The 24,181-nt window shown below is 30.9% G+C and overlaps 1 protein-coding gene across 1 annotated transcript; it reads left to right on the top strand.

The window, feature by feature from the left end:
- The first annotated feature begins 20,462 nt into the window (after positions 1–20,462).
- Positions 20,463–24,175, top strand: LOC142543500 (uncharacterized). The gene is made up of 5 exons (XM_075650800.1): positions 20,463–20,941; positions 21,046–22,224; positions 23,002–23,415; positions 23,517–23,725; positions 23,806–24,175. The coding sequence occupies exons 1-5, from the start codon at positions 20,893–20,895 to the stop codon at positions 24,046–24,048; spliced, it is 2,094 nt and encodes a 697-aa protein (XP_075506915.1). The 5' UTR covers positions 20,463–20,892; the 3' UTR covers positions 24,049–24,175.
- Positions 24,176–24,181: the final 6 nt, after the last annotated feature.

Here is a 24,181-nt window from a genome sequence, read left to right as displayed (position 1 = left end):
ACACTTGTTTAACGTCTATGTGTCAAACACTACATACACAAGTTTATTGTCTTTGTACAAGACTCACTCAGCTATACAATAAGCTCTACTCTTTGTATATGTGAGTGATTGTGTCTGTGTGTGTGTGAGAGAACTGATTTATGAATACAACACGGAAGTGTTCTCACACATTGAGAATTTTGCTTCTAGACTAAGCAGATGGCATGCCATATTTTTCTTTTCTTTTCTGATCTTCACACACTTCTTGTTTGTTGATGGTCTTGATCTTGTATTTATAGAGGTAATGTGACCGTACTCCAAGACTCATCAAATATGAACATTGCAGTTTGAATTCGTTCCTCGAAATGTGTCTGTAATTTCCGACAGAAATGGAACGTTTTGTCTTTAGACTTTGATGCAACGTCCATTATTGTACTTTGATCGTACAATTGCTTTTATAACGTTATGCACAGCTGGATTCCACTTAGATAAGTTTGTCGTGTTCTGCAAACTGGTTGGCTCCTAACTGTTGTTCTGAACTGATCAGTTGAACTGATCTTGGACTAATTCGGTGAAATCAGTTGGCTCGTCAGCTGAACTGATTTCGCTGCTTCATTTGAACTGGTCAGCTGGGCTCTTCATCAGTTGAGCTCTTCATCAGCTGGTCGGGCTTCTGAAGGTCTTCTGCTGAACCACCTATCAGCTGGACAATCAGTTGAACTGGTATTTGATATATCGGTTGAACTGATTCAGTTTGGGCGATCAGTTGGCTCTTTCAGGTTGCATCTCGATAGCTTCAGTTTTGGCTCGATATCTGATCAGTTCGAATCCTGATCAGTTAGAGTTTATGCGCACTTAGGTAAATTCATTAGAAACAAAATAACAAGTTTTGTTAACATCAAAATCAAGATTGCGAACATGAAATGTTACAACAATCGCGTTTCTGGTATAGATTGAGTAAGTTTCACATGTGACGGTCTTATAGATCTATATTCATGAGATGAGTTGTCTTGATCCATATTTTAAGTGAAAAATAATAATTTTTACATAAAACAATATTTTGTTATGAGTAGGGTCGGGTAGAATACATGTCTCACAAATTGACTAATGAAACAATCTTATAAATTTTTTGTGAATTAATTTAATATTTTATTATATTTAATAAAAAATGTATAAAAGACATTGTATATTTATATAAAAAAATTTAAAAATCATTTGAAGACATAGTATGTATTTTATAGTAAAAAAGAAAAGATGACATGCATTTTAAAAAAAGTGGAGAGTAAATAACGATGTCTAAGTTTTATATTGATTATATTATTTCATTTAATTTTGGTTATGATTTTGTTTGCGTCTTATATATTTAGTTCTACATACTTTCTAAAATATTAAATAAATTATAAAATTTTATATAATATTATGTTTTCAACTTTTAAGTGATTAATGTAATCGCGAATTTTTGATATATTAAATGTCTATATATCGATATTATTATTATTAGTTAATTATAACTTTAATATAAATATTTTTTAAAATATTCACAAAATAACTAAAATCTTTTATCAAAATTTTTATTTAATAAATGATTTTATTTTTGAAAAATATTTATATATCTTTTGAAATCTTGATAGACAAATAATATATGATTTTTTCATATATTTTTTATTCATTTTATCAGATAAAGTTGTACTCAAGGAATATCTCGAATGCAAATGTAAATTATTCGATCTAACAACATAATTCTTATATTTATTTGAATATAATCTCAAATGAAATTAAAAAATTATATAATAAATAAATATATTAACTATACCAATAATTTTAAGTAATTATTTAAACGATCATACTTATTAATTTTTATTTAATTTTCCGTGCATCACACGAATGAAATATAAGAAAAATTTGATTTTATAACTGGTATCGGATACCGATACGATGCCATGTACTCAAATTTAATGAGTTGTAAGTTGGTATAAGTATTATGATGTAAAATATCGAATGTCAAAATATAACATTTGAGTTTTTTGTTTTAAAAAAATAATTGTAGTTTTACCACTAACCGTAACATTTTGTAAAAAACAACATGAAAATAATTATACAATGTCCGTAATGACTTGTTTACACAGATACATGAATAAGATTTAGGAAATGCGAACCTCATTATTTCTGAGTTATTTGATCAATAACTAAATTAAGTAAAGTGAACCTCATTATTTCTAAGAGTAGGTCTCTTGTAAGATGGTCTCACGAATCTTTATCTGTGAGACGTGTCAATCCTACCGATATTCACAATAAAAAATAATATTCTTAGTATAAAAAGTAATACTTTTTCATGGATGACCCAAATAAGAAACTCGTATCACAAAATACGACCGTGAGATCGTCTCACACGAGTTTTTGTCTATTTCTGAGTTATGACCAGTCAATCCGACGTGATGATGCTTTAGAATGTTCCAATTTTTAAACAATAAGATACCGATTAAAAGAGAAGATGGTCTGCATGGTTAAATGGAAAAAAAGAAGAACAAAGGAGATATTTATTTTTAAAGAAAAAGAGATATTTGAATGGGATTCAATTAAATACTCAAAGAAACTAGCCAAAAAAAGAAAAGGGACATTTATAAAATAAGAAAAATTCAATATTGGTGGTATATTTGGTGCGTAGGGAAGAGAGACTGGGATTCTAAAGCTAATGTTGGTTTTTTAAGGGAAGATGTTCTATTCTCCCAACTTCTCTTTTGCTTTATGATTTGCTTTGAGATTTTGTGTTTCGGCTGCTCAAAATCTCACATCTTTCTTAGTGGTTAAGGAATATTGAAATGTGAGATTTTGAGCATGCATAATATTGAACCTAAATTAGTTTGAATATTTTACGACCCATACTGATTCCTTTTTCTTGATCTTTAAAACGTAAAAATACAAACTTTGATTCAAATAAGTTCGAACTAAATTGAATCGAAACCATAATCGTCAAGTATCGCAAAACTAAACCGTGCCCAAATAATTCCGATCCGAATCAGACTTTTCATTAGAATTAAAGTCGTTGATTGTCGATTCTAAAACTAAGTGTTTGTGCCGCACAAGCCTAGAGCGGCGAGAAACGAGTAAAGATATTTACGTAGGTCGGACAGAGTTCTTGGGAATTGTATATATGGACTTGAACAATCATTCACCTTGAATTAGTTTTGGAGTTCAGTTACGTCTAAATGTCTAAGTTTCAATCTTAACATAATATCATATATCAGCTCCACCCATGTAACTAGATGGAATGAGACCGGCAGTCTTAAGTTACTGGATTGGTCTTTGTTCAGAGACAAAAGCCTGAAATGATTAGAAATGTCGGGAAACCAATGAAAAAGTGCTTCCCTTATGGTGGATGTTTGTTCCAGTCACCTTTATCCAATTGAGATTCTTTTTTCTAAAACAGCCTTATTTTGCATAGATTTGCCGATATATATGATTGGAATGAATCTAAAACTCACATATGGGTTCTGGGGCCATCCTGCTTTATGCTTTAAATTCCCCTCCAAATTCTATAAGAATTATATTTACAGGAATGGAAACCACAACCCCGATACATTCTGTCTGCACTTCATCTTTTGCAAAGAAACCATGGCTCTGCACATCCATAGTACATTTATGTTACTCATCTGCATAGGATTATTAATGTTTCAACTGAATGAAGTCTGTGGGTCAGACTTTGCTTTAGGAGAAGGAAGAAGAGATCAGACAGCAATGGTGAAGAATCGTCGAATGTTCAAGGCAGTAGACATGAAGAGCCTGGATATAAACAAGAAACAAGTACCTGTAAACAAGAGATTTGATTCAAACCAATCAAACAAAAGAAGAGTTGGAAGAGGATCAAACCCTATCCATAACAAGACTTGATGAAAACAAAAGCTTGTACAAAATGTGTTGTAACAGGCACAAGATCACGTACCTGAAAGAATCAGGTGATGCATCGTATCTTCTAGTTATGGTTTATTCGCAGTTCCCTTGGATGACTTTCCTCTACCGTTTTGGAGGTTTAGCAGTAGATCATGTGCATATTGAGTGTAGAATAGTTATTAATCGGCAATGGAAGCAATCACACAGTTGAAAATCGCTGTTGCACATCTTGATAGAGCAAGGCACATAAGGGCCATCATGCAAATGGTTTTCACTCGGAAGATTTGGTCTGTTTGGATTCATTGTCTCGTAGGTTTTTAGAAATTTAATAGTATTTTGTTTGTCCTTTGTCCTGTCCTAATAATAAGTCTCTTCAATATTAGCATGCGATGCATAAAGTTTCGAGCGGGTATTCTGAACTTCCGTCCCACCCGCAGAAAATATCAATTCATCACTGAAAAAATACTCACAATTACTGGGAAAATAAGTTAGCAGTGACATTTTTTCATCTAACCTGCAAAAGCAAGAACCATGTTCTATAAATTGCGGGAGTTAATAAAAAAAACACTCTGTAGTTTGCTGTAGCATTTTCAATCACTAACCACTAGTACAACTTTCCTTTTCCTCTGTTTGCAAAAGTTCAGAATAATGGCTCCTGAGCACAATTACATTGGAAAATCTGAATTCGTTTCACGTGGTTAATGGCAGACTAAGGCTATATTCTTCACAATAATAGAATATATTGATTTGAACATGCGTAAATGAATCAGATCACTCTTCCAAGATATGGCAATATTCCCCACATACAAGTGATTTTTTGCCATTGAAACATTTTCTGTATGAGCATCAAGAAACAGTAGCAATTTACTACTTTACCAGAAACGATATCAGAACATTTTGTTTTGAGCCAACAGAATGAGCCTTTCTACATATTGCAGCTAATCTCCGGTCGAATTTAAAATTCAAGAACATTGTCAGGGGAGTAGTGGATAAATACAACATCTACATGACATCTTTGTCAGAATTTTTCTCAAAATCATGTTTTCACGTATATATAAACATGATAATTAATATGCGGAAGCGGATCGAGTGTTACCTCCGGCCATCGAGAAATTTGTAAGTTTTCTGATTTCCTTTCGGTTGAAGTCTGTTGAAGCCTTCTAAGCACTGCACGCTCTCTTTAGATGGTGTATTTTTCTTATGAGGTGTGTGTGCTTAGGGACCTCAATCGCTCTATTTATAGGCGTTTCTCATACCATCGATGAGTGTATCGGGAGCCGAGATTCAGAAGAAGAAACGTGTACGTATCTCAGGTTTCTAAAGTTGAGCACATTTGTCAAAAGTTGTAGGTAATGGCCGTCGCCATTTCCTACACGTCTTTCCTTCTTCTGATTAATATGGGTCATTTTTTTTTCTTACATTCTCCCACTTGACCCATATATCTCATTTACCATAGGAGAAAACAGAACACATGAATCATGGCGATAGTTCCTCTAGAAGCGAGTATTATCTTCCATGTATCACAATGCATTATGTATCTCAAGCTGTATAACTTAATGAATAAATCTTATATTTATTCGAGGTCCAACTTTATTGATATGTCTCAAATCAATGAATGTGTACACAATAAATATGAGAGAATATCACATAGTTTCATTAACTTTGTTCTTACAACAAAATTACATAAAATAACCAAGTCCCATTCTTTCCGTATGATCCTTAAATTTCAATGGTGGCATGCCCTTAGTCAAAGGATCCGCAATCATCAATTCAGTGCTAATGTGCTCAATAAGTAACTTCTTATCTTTAACACGTTCTCGTATGGCTAAATACTTAATGTCGATGTGCTTGTTTCGACTACCACTTTTGTTATTTTTAGCCATAAAAACAGCAGCTGAATTGTCACAATATATTCTTAATGGCCTAGATATAGAATTCATAATTCTAAGCCCTGAAATGAAACTTTTCAACCATACACCATGTGAGGTTGCCTCAAAACAAGATACGAACTCAGCTTCCATAGTGGAAGTAGCAGTCAATGTCTGCTTTGCACTTCTCCAAGATACAGCTCCACCAGCTAGCATGAAAATATATCCTGAAGTGGATTTTCTTGAATCAATGCAGCCAGCGTAGTCTGAATCAGAGTAGCCAATTACTTCCAAATTCTCAGTTCGTCTGAACATAAGCATATAATCTTTTGTCCCTTGAAGGTATCTCATGACTTTCTTTGCAGCTTTCCAATGGTCTAAACCTGGATTACTCTGATATCTTCCCAACATCCCAACAACAAATGCAATGTCAGGTCTAGTGCAAACATGATCATACATCAAGCTTCCAACAGCAGAAGCATAAGGAATGTTTTTCATTTGTTCCCGCTCTAGATCATTCTTTGGGCATTGGCTCAAATTGAATTTATCGCCTTTCACAAAGGGAGCTATACTTGGTGAACAATCTTTCATCTGATATCTCTCTAAAACTTTTTTTATATAGGTTTCTTGAGACAGACCTATAATACCTCGAATTCTTTCTCTATGTATCTTAATGCCAATGACATAAGATGCATCGCCCATATCTTTCATATCAAAGTTTTTAGAGAGGAATTGTTTCACCTCATATAACAGACCCTTATCATTGGTTGCAAGTAATATATCATCCACATATAGAATAAGGAAAAAATCTTACTCCCACTGACCTTCTGGTATATACATTGATCCATGAGATTCTCAACGAATCCGAATGAAGAGATAACATCATGAAATTTTAAATACCATTGACGGGAAGCTTGTTTCAATCCATATATAGATTTCTTAAGCTTACAAACCAATTGCTCACCATTACTAGAGAAGAATCATTCAGGTTGTTTCATATAAACATCTTCCTCTAGTTCTCCATTGTGAAAAGCTGTTTTCACATCCATTTGTTGTAAATCGAAGTCAAAATGTGCAACTAATTACGGAGAGAATCTTTCTTAGATACAGGAGAAAAAGTCTCCTATAATCGATTCCTTCCTGCTGAGTGAATCCTTTAGCAACGAGTCTTGCTTTATACCTTTCAATGTTGCCTAATGAGTCTTTCTTTGTTTTGAAGACCCATTTACATCCAATGACTTTTACACCATTAGGCAACTGAACAAGATCCCAGACTCCATTAAATGCCATAGAATTCATTTCTTCTTTCATAGCATTAAACCATAGTTTTGACTCATTACAACTCATGGCTTGTGAAAACGTTTCAGGATCATTTTCGGCTCCGATGTTAAAGTCTGATTCTTGTAAATACACAACATAATCACTAGATATTGCTGATCTTCTTATTCTAGTAGATCTCCTAAGGTTGTTTGGTTGATCAACAATTTCTTGTTGTTCTTCATTAACAACTTGATCTACTAGATTTTCATCAGCGATTTGTGGAACTTCAGTAATCGGTTGCCTAACACCCATTTGGTCTTGAGGGGTGTGAATAACAACCAATCTATCATTTGAATAAGAGGGTTGTGCATTAATGTGATCATTCTTAAAAACTATGTCATGATCACTCCCACTAATCAAGTCATTTTCAAGAAATTTTGCATTTCTTGATTCCACAATTCTAGTGTTGTGAGATGGACAATAGAATCTGTACCCTTTGGATTTTTCGGCATACCCAATGAAATATCCACTTATAGTTCTTGGATCCAGTTTCTTTTCATGTGGGTTGTAAACTCTTATTCCAGAAGGACAACCCCAAACGCGTATATGTTGCAAACTCGGTTTCCAACCTTTAAATAACTCAAATGGCGTCTTTGGGACAGCCTTAGTTGGAACTCGGGTTAATATATACACAGTTTTTTTAAGAGCTTCAGTCCACAAGGATTTAGGAAGTTTAGAGCTACTAAACATCCTCCTCACCATGTTCAATAATGTTCGGTTTCTCCTCTCAGCTACGCCATTTTGGTCCGGAGAACCAGGCATAGTATATTGGGCAACAATCCCATGTTCTTGGAGAAACTTCGCAAACGGACCAGGTGCTTGTCCATTCTCAGTGTATCTACCGTAATATTCTCCACCTCTATCAGTTTTCACGATCTTAATATGTTTTCTACATTGCTTCTCTACTTCAGCCTTAAAAACCTTAAAGGCTTCAAGTGCTTCGTTTTTGTTATGAAGCATGTAGATGTACATGTATTGTGAGTAAACATTCGGACTTTGCATGTCCATATCTGGACAAAAAATATCTGAATGTATGATTTCTAATATTTTCGTACTCCTTTGGCACCCTTTTTAGACTTATTGGTCTGCTTTCCCTTAATGCAGTCCACACAAGTCTCAAAATCAGTAAAATCTAAAGTACTGAGTACTCCATCATTTACTAATCTTTTAATTCTCTCTATGGAGATGTGTCTCAATCTCCTGTGCCACAATATAGAGGAATCTTCATTTATAACACATCTTTTAATACCTCTTTGAACATGCATAATGGTGTTATTATTTTGTAAAAAAATAGAGAAAAGACCATCAATCATTGTACTATTTCCAATAAGATTTGATTTATAAAACAAATTTATTGATTTATCCAAAAACTGAAATGAATAACCAAGGGGTACAAGTTTTGAAACTGAAATTAAGTTCCTAGAAAAACTAGGAACATAAAATGTCTTTTCAATTTTTAAAATAAAACCACTATCCAATATAAGGCAGCAAATCCCGATTGCCTCCACATGCGAAGACATCTTGTTTCCTGAATAGATGCTCCGCTCATTTCCTATTGGCTTCCTTAGGTTTTGCATACCCTGTAAGGTATTTGTAACATGGATTGTAGAACCAGAATCAATCCACCATGTGTTATAAATCATATTAACCATATTAGATTAATAACAGACAAATGAAGTAGGAATATCTTTCTTTTCAAGCCAGTCTTTAAATTTATTGCAATCCTTCTTCATGTGTCTCGTCTTTTTACAGGAGAAACACTTGGATTCTTTTTTAATGTCAGGTTGAGGTGGAATTATTCCTTTCCCTTTTCTCTTGACTTTGGCTTGTTTCTTATACTTTTCTTGTGTAGTCATAAATACATTATCACTCGTTTCCATCAACAACCTTCCTTCCTCTTGAACACACATTGTCATTAATTCATTAATTGACCATTTATCCTTATGTGTATTGTAAGAAATTTTGAATGGTCCATATTGCTGTGGAAGAGTGCATAAAATATCGTGCACAAGAAAAGTCTCAGACATTTCCACTTCAAGTGTCTTGAGCCGAGCCGCTATATCCCGCATTTTCATGATGTGCTCTCGCACACCTCTCACATTGGTGAGCCTTAATGAAGAAAATTCCATAAGTAGGGTGCTTGCAAGTGCCTTATCTGAAGACTAAAATTGTTCATCAATAGCCTTCAGTAATTCTTTGACATTGTTATGCTGGTCGACAGAACCACGCATACCAGCAGAGATTTTGGTCTTTATGAACATTACGCAGAGTCGATTAGATCGCTCCCATTTTTCATAAAGATCAACATCATCCGGAATGCTGTTTTCAGTAATAGCAGATGGTTCGTCTTTCCGTATAGCATAATCAATATCCATTCACCCTAATTGAAGAATAATTCTTCTTTCCATATTTTATAGTTGTCGCCCTTTAGTTCGGGAATGTCACATTTCATATCAGAAAAACTCGCAGTTTGCATAACTACACAAAATATCATATGCTTAAAATTTTGAGACAATTTCATGTTTTACCAATGTAATTCATGTTTTAAAAATCTAGTGACATAAAATTTGCCTGTGGGCTAAAATTTTAGTTCAATAAGATTTTTCTGTAATTTTATGATAAAACTATCAAAATGTATTTTACTTAACTCCTGTGGGTAAATTAAGTAAAATATAATTTGATATTTTAACCTAATTAGTTATATAAATATAATAAAAATCCCTGTGGGGTAAAATTTATTATGTTTATATAATTAATTACAATTGATGTCCATTATGTGATCCAAATCCACTTAATGCACAATTTTTCATAATTAAGGATGTTGTGGCTATTCCTCAATTATTTAAAATTATACGGTTCACTGGACAAACTTTTGGCTTTACTTAATGCTTTATATAATAATTATTTCGCAATCAACACTTTCCAAGAGTGCTCCCAAGAAAGATAGATAGTGCTAAGGCCCTTTAAATACCTAACTCCTAGACAGAGCAACGTTCCTCAGGGAGACCAGTGGCTAGTCAAGGCAGTTTAAACCGATCTATGAAGAATTCCCTCAGATCATGTTTTCTTACGTCACCTTATAATTATTATTCAACTTAACTATTCACATTTATGTGAATCTTTATAAGCCAAATTTTTTTATTAAATAACTTTATATTCACATTTTTACTTAATATGAACAAATATATTTCCCATCAGTTTTTCTCTTCAATCAGAGTAGTGATAAAGTGAGGATCACATTTACATGAAAATGTGGGATCATCATCAGTTTTTCTCTTTTATCAGAGTAGTGATAAAGTGAGGATTATTTTTTCATTTGTGAACATCTGAAATATTTTATTTTAAATATTATATTAACATCTTACTTGATATGTTCATTTTAAATTATAAACAACTCAATATAATTTAATATGAACATTATATGAATATCGATTTACCAAAATATTTTTCAATACAATTTGCATTTAAAAAACTTAAAAAATAAATGCAAACATAATATTAAATTTGCATGTATACATCAAACACTTATCCATAATATTTGACATTATATATAACATGCAAAAATAATTTCTAAACATATATGAAAAATGCGGATTTGGTGATACTTGAATTGATACTCATCATACGAATTGGAGAGCATGCCCCGTTGGGTAGTAGAGATTAAATTTAATTTGAAATTCCAAAATACAATTTCAAATCAATTTACTATTGCTATCAATTTGGAAGTTGAAATGTCATTTTCATATTTAAAATGATTTCACGTGGCCTCTCATCAAATTGAATTGCTAGCCAACAATACACACACATATATATCACATTTATTTGTTTGTTGAAATGTCATTTTCAAATTGTAAATAACTTCACGTAATGCTTCAAATATGAAGGCTGATGCTTTGCCTATTTCATTATATCGAAAACTTACAGTATCGTTACCTCCGGCCATCGAGCGTTACCTCCGGCCATCGAGAAATTTGTAAGTTTTCTAATTTTCTTTCGGTTGAAGTCTGTTGAAGCCTTCTAATCACTGCACGCTCTCTTTAGATGGTGTATTTTTTTTATGAGATGTGTGTGCTTAGGGACCTCAATCGCTCTATTTATAGGCGTTTCTCATACCATCGATGAGTGTATCGGGAGCCGAGATTCAGAAGAAGAAACGTGTACGTATCTCAAGTTTCTAAAGTTGATCACATTTGTCAAAAGTTGTAGGTAATGGCCGTCGTCATTTCCTACACGTCTTTCCTTCTTCTGATAAATATGGGTATTTTTTTTTTCTTACAATCTTTACACAAAGCAAATATTAGTTTTCAGATCCCCAAATATATATGCTGTAGAGAAAACAATGTTGGGATCTGTAATTTTGGTTCTTGAGCAGAAATTTCAAGAATAATGAATGAAATACTGCTTCCAACCCTTCCTACAGTAGGTACAATTCATTCAAATAAATGTTCATTCAAGCTACAACAAATGGCATCAGTTATTATCTTCATCAATGTAATCCACTTCAATTAAACACGAATTTAACAAAGACTCGTCCAGCTATTTAAACACTGAAAGATCTTCAACAATTTTCACTAACACATTGTTTGGAAGCATGGATTTGATGGGATTTGGATTTGTGAATCTAGTTTTCACTGTTTGGTTTTGAAGAATTCCATGGGATTTTTTATGATTTTATTACGTTGGATTTGAGAAGATTTGGTAGGATTTAGATTTCAATAAAACGAAACTCATTCAAATGTTTATTCTCTTATTGATTCTTTTGTTGGATCTCGGTTTTCTCGTATCCAAAACACAACGGAAGTTTAAAATTTTTTAATTTATTTTGACAATCAAAATATATATGTTTGAACACTCGTATGGTTTTATGAATAAACACTCATAGGGCGTTAGAATTTTATAACTTTGATGAATTAAATTACTTGGCTCCAACTAATCCGGTATAGACGGATCTAACTCTTGATGAATCCCGACGAACGATCTTCAAAATTCTTTCTTTATTCTTCTAATCAGGTCCACGACTAGATGATTTGTTCCTCTTCTAATTTGCACTAGAAAAATTAGAAGAGATTTTACATTTAAGATCAAAGTTTGAGAGACGGCTCAAACTTTTCCCAAAGAGAAATGGCCGAAATTTGGAGAGAAGGAGAGTGATTTTTCGAAAATCACTATGATGGAGGTCAGTGTTATGGCTTGATCATTAACTTTTATAATTAAGCCATGACTTAATTCACATAATTAATATTAATGAGCTTGATTAATTAATTGAGCTAGTCCAACTAGTTTAATTAATTAATCAAAGTCCATTAAGAACTTTAATTATTTAGTATGTTGGACTTGTACTCCTACAAGGCCATTAAATATGCTTCCCACCAATTTTAATTTAATATTTAATAAACTCAACTTTTGAGTTTAATAAATTAAATTGATTATAAATTCAACATTTGAATTTATTATTATAAATTCAACTCCTTGAATTTTATCACCTCCAAAATTTAATATTTAATAAACCCAACTTTTGAATTTAATAAATTAAATTATCAGATTTTATAAATTCAACTCCTTGAATTTATTTTCTCAAAATTTAATTATCATAAATTCAAATTCTTGAATTTACTATCTTATAAATTCAACTCCTTGAATTTATTTTCTCAAAATTTAATTATCATAAATTCAACTGCGAAAAATTTACTATATCATAATATAAATTCAACTACTTGAATTTATTCTCTCAACATGAACAAACGATCTAGTGCTTGTGTGACCCTCAATGGTTCAGGAATACAGCTAGCCGTAGGTTTATAACTCCTTGTGACTCAGGACATAATCCTTTATTCGGACTTACCCTTATTTGCCATATTCTATGCATCAACAATTGATCATAAGGATGTCAGAAATCATATTTCTGATTAAACCTATCGAATCATTGTAAGAGCGTCTAGTAGCATCGCCCCATGATTCCCTACATATCACTGATAGTGCCTGCAAGAACCAGTCGATTATAATTAGCGTACAATATGGTCCCTTCATCTCATATATCCCGATCGAATCTGCAACCATTGGTTTATCGAGGGTTGCATAATAATTCGATAACTATGTGATAAATATAAATAGTGGTATCCCATGTACTGTTCGAGAACTCCTTCTCTGACGTACATCTCATACTCTGGCCAGAGATTTCACGCACTATTTTTTCATCAGATCACATCTCATACCCATAGGTGAGCGGTGAATCTCCGAGTACAATGCACTGACTTCTATATGTGTCGCAATTGTACCCAACCTCGCCACCTGATGACTCCCCTGGAGCCGGTAAACGAGTCAAAGCACAGCCCTAGCATATAGAGCCTCAGTGTTGTCCCGGGTCGTAAGGACTAATGGTGTAAAATCATAACCACTGACTTATCCTCTCGATGAATGATAACCACTTAGAAGTCCGAGGGAGGGTTGTTCGGTATAATCATCATATGACTACACATCTGCATGTTTGGACATCTCTATGCCCTTACTAAGAAACGCAGTACACAACATCACAGATGCTAGTCTCGAGCTCAAGCGGCATTTATTTTTATCTTAGGCGGCTAAATCGACTAGGAACGAATTTAGAATATGCAGTGTTTACAAATGAGTTTCAACATCGAATTACGATTCATTTGTATTAAAACATAATCAAGGACTTTATCTATGCTGATTGCATGGGTATACAGATAAAGTAAAACGAAACCATTAAAAAGTAAATTATATTAAAATAAAGATTGTTTATTACAGGACATCTACTCTAACATCTTTATATTTCTATTCACGTCATTCATCACTTTTTTTTCATTGACCTTCCTTCTTGAACGACCACAACATTCATCTCACATCGTCAGCCACAAACAATGTTCAAGAGTCATCCTCTTACTTTAAACCACCGACAACATACAGTTCGACCAAGGTTCCTCTCTCTTTTATTTGGGTCCTCACATATATTCTAAAAGTTTAATATTTGTTTTGACAATAAATGTTTAACTGCATATACATGTGATCAATCAGCTCAAATTTTCAAAAGCATATGCTTAAAAGGAAAAGCAAGAAAATATATTTACTTTCATCAGCTTTCATAGTACCCAAAATTGGCTTAATATTTTGTGATTTTTTATGTTCTCACAATATTATTATAGCACTACTGTCTGTAATAACATATTTTTCTACTTTTTATTTTTTTTTGTAAAAATAGGTATATTGTGAGACGGTCTCACGAATATTTTATCTGTAAAACGAGTCAACCCTATCGATATTCACAATAAAAAGTAATACTCTTAGCATAAAAAATAATTATTTTTCATGGATGACCTAAATAAGATATATGTCTCACAAAATACGACCCGTGAGACCGTCTCACACAAGTTTTTATTTTTTTGTATTTACGGAAATTTTAGTAGGTTTATTTTTAAAAAATGTTGGTTTCATTAGGTTCATGTTATCGGTTTTTTTTTTTTTTTTTTTGGTTCTATTATTTATACATGATACATATACAATAATACTTTAGTTATAACAGAGACGCATTAGTAATTTGATATAATTTTTAGAATTTTCAAAATACATATCTATATTTTTTTAACCCCTTTAAATATTTTTGCTTAGAAATATGGGGAAATTTGATTTTATTTTTGTTTATATATTTTTTTTAAAAAAAGATTATAGAGAATTTTTTATTTTTTTGGGGGGTGGGTGTGTAGAAATCGCAGTCAATCAAATGTTATCGCACCGGCCATGTTCTTTTCGTTTTAATTTCCAGCGGGCAGCGGCTTAACACAATAGACATCGGCAGAAAGAGACAGATGCATTCGTGGACTACTAATTCGTTATATTTTATTTCTGAAAATAACATCAAATTCATTTTATTAAATCAGATACAATTACATGATAATTAAAGAAAAGCAAAAAATCAACTAGCTAAAGTATGAGTAGGTTGGTTCGCTTGATCGATATTAAGATTGGAACTTGAATCTAACTCAACCACAATAGCTAGCTCATGGGAGAGGATTGTCCAAGACCATATATATAACTCTCAGGTATTTTATCCAACCGATGTGGGACAACTAACACACCCCCTCACGCCCAGGAATGAACATCTGGAACGTGAAGTTTACAAATAATCCAATTATGGGCAGAACGGGTGACCCAACTATGAGTAGTCCAACATATAACGGTGAAACCTAAGCTCTAATATCATGTAAAGATTGGAACTTGAACCTAACTCAACCTCAAAAGCTAGCTCAGGGGGGAAGATTGTACAAAACCATATATACAACTCCCAAGTATTTTATCCAACCGATGTGGGATAAATAACAATCGACGAACAAAACCAAAAGAGAAAAAGTATAGTTCCGAAGATAGGAATCTACAGTTTTCCACAATCAAACCCGAACTAGATATATTTTTTCTATTTCATATACTTTTATGTGTGAATTTTTTTTGTTATTGATAGTATATTTTTAAGTAACTAGGTAAAGACACGTGCGAAATACGTGAAAATACATTTCTATTATCAATAATTGTTGTTAAAGAAATGAGATCAGAAGAGATTAATTTAGAAAAAATTATATATTAATGATTTCATGCTATATTAGTCGATAGAAAATGAGTAATGCTACATGTGCAACCAAATTTGTACAATAATTCTTCAATTCAAAAAAATCAATACAGAAATTTCATTTATCAAAATCTCTTGATAAATTAAATATAAAATCTCATTAGATAATAACAAAATCTCACGATATAATTGTTGTAAATATCGCAGTACGATATATTGGTTATACATTTAGCATCATCCGTAGGAAATTCAATGTAATATAATTTGTACTACATGTATTATAAAATCAGTGAAAAAATATTTGTTTAAAAATTTTATGTGTTATAAATCTAAGGATATTCTTGAATGGAAGGATTTCAAATCCATGGATTTCAATACATTCAAATGTATTTTTGTTATTTAGAGAAGTAACATTATAGACTTCAAATCCACTCATTTCATGTTTATATAATATTATTTCATGATAATTATGATATTTTTCAAGTCCACCCAATAATAATGTTATTTGAAATTTATTCTACTTTATATAAATAATAATATTAAATAAGTCATGTGTAGATTCAAGATTTTATATATTGTTTCATTGTTAACAATAAAATTATAATTCTAATCAATAAATTTGAAATCAATTTATCCAAGCGCAATCTAAATAAATTAATAATTGTTGAAAAACATATTAGTAATAAATATTATAATTTTGTATAAATTAGACATTAGAGAAAATATAATATAAAATTGATATCACAATAGTTATTAAAATTAAATTTGAGAGAAGAAAAAAGTATAATACATAACGTTGACAACTTATTTTACCACGTGTTATTGATTTATGAAAAATAAAAATATAATATAGATAATATATTCTAAACCTTAAATTAAATTATTGCGTCAAATGTTTTCTTCTTTTATATTTTCAATTTATATTGTTTTCACGATTTTTTTTTTTGTCATCAGTTTTTTCTTTTTTGTGAAAAACAATATTCTCGACATCTTCAGTTAGCAAATCTTATGTGAAGAAATGTATATTCTTCTCTATTTGATGCCTCTACAAATCTCCACACAAATTAAGTGTTTTGTAGGAAAAAAAGTTTGTTTCATCAAGCAAATAAAACCAAAGAATTTTGTTATTTCAGTATTCTACAAAATATTTATTTTTTGTAAAAAATATTTTAACTTAACCTACAAGCAAATAAAATCAATGAATTTTGGTTATTCTATCTTCTAGACAACTGACAAAATATGATTTAATTAATATTTTATTATATTTATAAAAAAGTGTTCAACTCTTAATGATATAACATATTTATGCAATATGTTATTTAAATACAAAAATTCAAAATTACGATAACATATTTTTTTATATTTCATACTATATTATTGGAAGTATTAAATTTGTATATATTAATTTTTTTCTGAGAAACTTCTTTTATATAACTCATTCAAAAGATTATAGATTTACAAAATAAAACAAATCATATTCAATTTAATATTTTGTGAAAAATATATGTTCACTCCATCTACAAGCAAATAAAAACAAATAAATTTGACCTTTCTTGTTATCAATCATAACTCATAAGGAGAAATATTGAGTAATAATGAATAGTTTTTGTAAAGATTTATTCATAATAATTTTAAAAATTTACCTCAAAGATATGTCATTTCAGATTACATAAATCTATAATTGATTTACTTATATCCATCCTTTATAAAAATACATCTTCGTCAATTGCAAGATCATCAAATAAGTAATTGTTATAGTTTCTGATCTTTATAAAGACGAAAAATAGTTAAAATTAGTAAAAATGTATGTTTCAATCATATATTGTTAAATTTTAATAATAAACTAAGGCTTTGAAAAATATTAGTTGGATTTTTTTATAAAGAAAGATAGATAGAATAAACACTCACAAAATATTTATATGGTCATCTTTCTTCTATATCCAATAATGCTTTGTATCATTTTTGTAAAATGTAGTTAACCGTCGAACCTTCTTCGTAACACCAACCCACATGATTTAATTATTTGGATTCATTATTTTAATTCGTCATTTTAAATTAATTATTCTCAATTAATGCAAAATAGATGATATTTAATATCATGTCCTTACACAAATTATGTTTTTTGTGGAAAAAATTTACTATATTTATAACCAAATAAAACAAAAGAATTTTGGTATTTCAATATTGTACAAACTAATTTTTTTGGGAAAAAATTATTTTCGCTTCATCTATAAACAAATAAAACTCATGATTTTTTGTATTTCAATATTCTCAAATTAATATTTTGCGAAAAAAAATATGTCCAATTCATCTACAAGAAAATAAAACCAAAGAATTTTGGAGTTTCAATCTTCTTGGCAACTTGATCCTTGGCCCTTGCCTAGCATACGTAGATTGATAATCTTGACATCATTATAATAATTGATTTTACAAAAACTTCCTCACCAAATTAAAGATAAACTTCTTGCATATATAAAAGCATTCAAAAGATTATAAATCTACAAAATAAAATAAATCATATTTAAACAAATATTTTTGTGAAAAACATTTGTTCACTTCATCTACAAGTAAATAAAAATCAAATAACTTTGACTTTATCTATGGAGAAGTAGTGAGTATTGCTAATGAATAATTTTTATAAAAATTTATTTATCGTAATTTTAAAAATTTACATTCAAAGATATATCTTTTAATGTTACAAAAACTATAGCTGATTTGTCAATATATATCTTTTATAAAAATAATCATTCGTTAATTGCAAGAATCTCTCGTAAAATAATTGTTATAGTTTCTAGCCTTTAAAAAGAGGAAAATATAGTTAAAATTAATACAAATATATTATTCAATCTTATATCGTTAAATTTTCATAATAAACCAAGGCTTTGAACAATATTAGTTGACTTTCTTTTTGATAAAAAAATATAGATAAAATAAATATCAATGAAATATTTATTAGGATTATCTATATTTATATCTGATAATTCTTGTATTATTTTGTAAATATAATTAAATATCAAACCTTCTTCATGACACCAAACTTGTTAAAACAAAAACAAAATTAGTTTAATTATTTGGTTTCATTAGTTTAATTCTTCATTTTAAAATAATTAATCTTAATGAACATAAAATAAAAGATATTTAACATCGTATCGTTATACAAATTAAGTTTTTGTGGAAAAAATATTTACAAGAAAATAAAACAAAAGAATTTTGTTATTTTAATCTTCTACAAATTAATTTTTTTGTGAAAAAATCTACAAATTAAGTTTTTTGTGAAAAAATTCTTTTTCACTTCATCTATAAGCAAATAAAACCAATATATTTTGGTATTTCAATCTTTTCAAATTAATATTTTTTTCAATTCATCTACAAGAAAATAAAAATCAAAGAATTTTAAAGTTTCGGCTTTTTTGGCAACTTGATCATTATCTAACATAAATATAGTTTGACAATTTTATCCTTATCATAATAACTGATTTGACAAAAATATCCTCACTAAATTTTTCCTGTATGTACAAACTAAGGACAAAGTTGACAATACACAAGAGAAAAACTTTGACCTTTGATTCACACTTTTATAATATATATATGTATAGATATTTTGTTATTTGAAATCTAATTATTTTTATCGATTTGATTTGATAAAATTCGAAATTTGTTTGTTAATCTGTTGCGTTGAATTTTTCGATATTTTCGTATTTGATGTTTTCTTTACTGGTAAATTACCTACTAACATTTTTATATAACTTTTAGTTTACAAATATTATTTTAAATTCTTCTAAACAATATTTTATTATAATTAATTATTTAAAACATTCATTTTCGTCTCCACGTTATATTTTCTGGCTCTATATGAAATTAAATCACCATTTTTATTCTCAGAAATCTATATTTCTTACTTTGGAAATTAAATCTTTTTTTTTTACTTTTTTTGTCGGCCTTTATTTTCTTTCTTCTTCTTCTTTTTCTTTTATCATTTACTTTGGAAGTGTTAATTAGTTTGTATTAATATTCAAAAATTTCAAAATTTTGGAATATTAATACAAACTAATTAACACTTAAAAAACATGGAACTTTATTCATAATTTCTTAAATGTTCTTTGAAGAATATAAATAGATTTATTTTATTACTCCCCTAAAAATATATTTATAATTTTTTTCATAATGTTAGAATTTTCTTTATAAATTTTTATATATTCTTGTTTTACCTCTCTTTGAAATATAATTTAAAAATCATGTCCATATTCCCATTCCAAATCTTGCGAATGTAAATTTAAAATCGATCCTTATAAAACATAGTAAAAAATATACATAAACAAAAATAAAGATACACAACAAATTTTTTTTCTCTTATTTTGAAGCATCGATGGTCGTTTTGTTTTGTTTTGTTTTGTTTTGTTTTTATCATACGAATTTTAGTGTGATTAATATGAGCTTTATTCCCGACACATGTGTTACATAATAGAAAAATCAATATAAAATAAATCATATTCTATGGATTTAATGATTTTGGACAAAAAATATCATAACAGGAAAAAAATCCAATTATTATATAAAAACCTAATAATAAAAATCCAAGTTACTCCATGAAAACCTAACATTGACAGATATCAAAATTAAAATTCAAAACAAGTGAATTTATATAACTAAAATTGTAATTTTTTTCAAAATACATATAAAAAATCTATTTCTAATTATTTGTTTGACATCTCAATATTTTTATAGTACCGTATCCATTAGCTACACTTACAAAATCTGACCGACGAGGCTTCGGACCAGCCAAAATTAGCCTCTCAACGGTTCAAATTAACACGAGGAAAAAAAAAAATTCACACACCAACCACGTATCTTCCACATCATTATTATTCCTCTGAAAATCATTCTATTTCTTTCCATTAAATCATCGCCAACCTTCAACCATTCCATACAAATTTGTATTTTCTTGGTAGATATATATCTATTCCTTCACGTATAATGGTGTCGCATTAATGGAAATGCTTACTCCACTCACGTGAATGAGAGAAAAAATAAGAAAAAATCTACTACTGTTTAGTACTGTCTTGGAACACAGAGAGATAGGAAAGTAGGAATCTTGTCATGATTGTTATTTGATTTTCCTTATTTTTGCTTTGGAACAAAAAAATATATTTCTGGGTTCATCGTATATTTGCTTGGGCAAGATTTGATTTTCTGTAATGATGAGCCAGTTTACTCGTGTAAATAAAATGGTTAGGGCTTGCAGTACTTTCTTGATTTCTGCGTATGCTTTCATACTCAAGATTCTTGGATTCGTCGCAAAATATGTCTGCAGGTATGAGTTTTTTGGTTTATCAAATTTATCTTTTTTCGTTGTTATATTTTGGGGAGATGATTTTTAGATTCTATTTTCTGCTTTTTTTTTTGTTTGCTTTACAGATCAAATACAGAAGGGAATGATTCATGTTTTAGTGCTGACCATTCCTAAAGAAGGTGACGAAGTTGTTTCCCGGAATTCCAATAATTTTTTGTTAAGTGGGCTTGCAGAAAAAGGGAGTTCAAAAAGTGAAAATCTTGATGAAATTACTTCGAAAACAGAGGACTCTGTTTTCATGGAAGCTGAATTGATTTCTAGCAAGAATAAGTATCAATTTATGCCTAGAGAAAATGTAAGTGGATTCATTGAAGAACCCGAGACTGTCGAATTTCATGTTAAAGAAATGTTTGTTGGATCAAATGATGCTTTGAGCTGCAGTGACCAGAGTCTTGATGATGAAATTTCTCCAAAAATAGAGTATTTGGAGCAAAAAATGGAACAAAATATACTAGAATTAGATAAGGAACTCGAAGTTATTGATCAGGAAAAGATGAAGAGCTCTGCCATAATAAGTCTTAGTCTTTGTGGTGGAGAAATTTCGGCAACACTCAATGATAAAATTCTTCGGTTTGAAGCGATCCAATCAATGGACGTTGAATCTATGGAGGATCAAGATTTTTCGTATGAAATAGAATTGTTTCCACGGTGTAAATTATCAACTTCGGAAGCAAATAGATCGTCTGATATTTCAGAGTTCAAGTTCATGGTTAGCCCTCAGAAGGTTGAATCAAATAAAGAAGAAGATGACCATACAAGACCAGAAGATGGTGGAACAAATACCGAAGAAGGAAAGATTAATCAAACATGGTTCGATTCAGATGATGAGTACATAGATCTCAAACCTACAAGAGTGAATCCAACTAATGTTAATGAAGAAAGTTTTGCCTGCGAGGAGGAATCTAAGGAAACCAAGGAACTAAAAGAACCCGAAAGATTGAAAGTCAAAGGGAGCTCTTGGGATTCAGATTTTAATGATGAAAATGAACCTGATGTGCTGTGGGAACACCAGCATTTAGTTCAACAGATGAAAATGGAGTTGAAGAACTGTAGAAGTGGAGGGCTTCCTACTATATTAGAAGATTGCGAAACTCCGAAAATGGTGGAAGATTTGAAGCCTCTAAACATTGATCAGAAGTTTGAGCACAAGGATTTAATGGAGGAAATTCACAAGTTTTACAGGACTTATGCGGAGAAAATGAGGAAATTGGATGTCTTGAATTTCCAGACGTTACAAGCAATGAGTTAGATTAAAACTAACCTTTTTCTGCTTTCATGCTTGTGTTTCTTATTTTACTTAAGTTCCATGTTTTATTCGGATAATTTAAACTGGTAGACTCGTGATTGCCAATGCATCTGCCATATTGTTAGCTGCTTAAGTCGCTCAACTATTGAAACATGTCAATAGGGCTCGTCTGAGATTTAAAAAATTTGAACTATGTATAGCTTTTGTTCTATGTGCAATTACATTGGCATTAGACTGAAGGTTAGGCCTTCGATTGCGACTCGAAGGGATTGCTGGGAGAAGCGTGGTTGAAACCAACAATTATAGTTAGTGTTGCTACCTACTAACAGATATGGTTTTCCACAATTTTTTGAGAGGGTCAACAATTAAATTTCTGAAGATTTTTCACGTGAGTAGTTGAATATTATCTGGTTTTTCCTCACCTTCAATGTTTTTGGTCAATGAATTTAGAAGTTGTTTGGTGGTCTCTTTCCCGTTCTTTAAATGTAATTCTACCTAGTTATTTATGAACTTCAAAAGTATATTCCACCAACTTTACTTTAGTAGTATTGCAATGGCCCTCCATCCATTGAACATACTTTCATTTTTCCCCGAAATATTGATTCGTAGTCGTTATATTTAAATTGGAACAATAGACAATGATGGACGGCCTCAATTAAATAACTACTACTTTAACATATAATTTATTCATAAATGCATTTTATATGTGAAAAATTTCATCCCCACTGTCAACATTTCTGGTTTTTGTGGAATCTAATTTATGAAGATGTTACAGGTTTCTTGCAGCTAAAAGATTCTGAAATATTCACTTCTGGCAAGAAGAAATCTGCTTCAATGCTAGAACAGTTCACTTTACCGAAAATTTGGCCTGGAAAAGTACAGAGGATTCACGCTGATCCGACACTTAGGACAATAGTAGAATTGAACCGTGACTTAGAATTGGTTTACGTTGGACAAAGTTGCCTTTCGTGGGAGATTTTATCATGGCTGTATATAAAAACAAAAGAGTTACTACAACATGATTCTGAAGGGAATCATTCGTATAATCGTGCAGTGGAAGAATTCCAGCAGTTCCAAGTGCTGATACAAAGATTTGTGGAAGACGAACCGTTTCAAGGTCCCAGAGTACAGAACTATGTCAAGAACCGGTGCATGATCCGGAGTCTACTTCAGGTCCCATTAATCAAAGGTAAAATATGCCAATAATAATTATTATTATTATTTTTTTTGCATAATTTGAGCAGTTTTATTGGTTTGTGGAGTTTAAAACGAGCTTGGAATTCCCTTCAGATGATTGTGCCAAGGACAAGAAGGAAAGGGGAGAGGAAAAGGACTCAGTCTCACTTGAATTTTTAGTGCGAATCATAAAGGAGTCGATGCTGGTTTTCCGTGAATTTCTACTCTCTGATAAGAGTTCAAAAGATCATGGACCCAAGATGGATACTCAAGAACCCGAAAATATGACACTTCTGGCCGATGTAATCACAGCCCTTCAAAAGGTTTGACGAATGATCTTTCTTGGAAACCAATTTATTTAATATGACTAAAACGTTACTGTTTTGATGTATTTGCAATGCAGAAAGAGAGAAGACTTGAAGAAAATATAAGAAGTAAGAGCTGCATAGTGAAAATAATGCAAAAACAGGAAGAATGTGACCAAATTTGCACGTGTGAAGTGGAATTGAGATTGGTTCCAAGAGTTATTGGACTCGCAAGGTTGAATAGAGACCAATTGATATGGTGCCAGAATAAGCTACGAAATATCAATTTTGTGAACAGGAGGGTGCATTTGGAGCCATCTTTCTTGCTTTTTCCCTGCTAATTAGACTAAATTTTTATTGCCTTTTGTAAATGTATAATGGGTTCTACTAAAGAAAAGAAAAGGAATCTGTAGAACACTTCTTTTGTGCAAAATTTGTCGGTGTTGTGGCCATTGTGTCACTTGTGTTTATAGG

This window comes from Primulina tabacum, chromosome 4, assembly GCF_025594145.1.
Source record: "Primulina tabacum isolate GXHZ01 chromosome 4, ASM2559414v2, whole genome shotgun sequence".
Taxonomy (NCBI): domain Eukaryota; kingdom Viridiplantae; phylum Streptophyta; class Magnoliopsida; order Lamiales; family Gesneriaceae; genus Primulina; species Primulina tabacum.
Note: the sequence above shows the minus strand (reverse complement) of the source record. Positions and strands in the feature narration are given on the sequence as shown.

Excerpts from the sequence above, each read along its gene's own strand:
- LOC142543500 (XM_075650800.1), top strand. The coding sequence starts at position 20,893 with ATGCTTTCATACTCAAGATTCTTGGATTCGTCGCAAAATATGTCTGCA. Across the intron at positions 20,942-21,045 it reads GTCGCAAAATATGTCTGCAG|ATCAAATACAGAAGGGAATG; the intron begins GTATGAGTTTTT and ends TTTGCTTTACAG. Across the intron at positions 23,416-23,516 it reads TCAGGTCCCATTAATCAAAG|ATGATTGTGCCAAGGACAAG; the intron begins GTAAAATATGCC and ends AATTCCCTTCAG.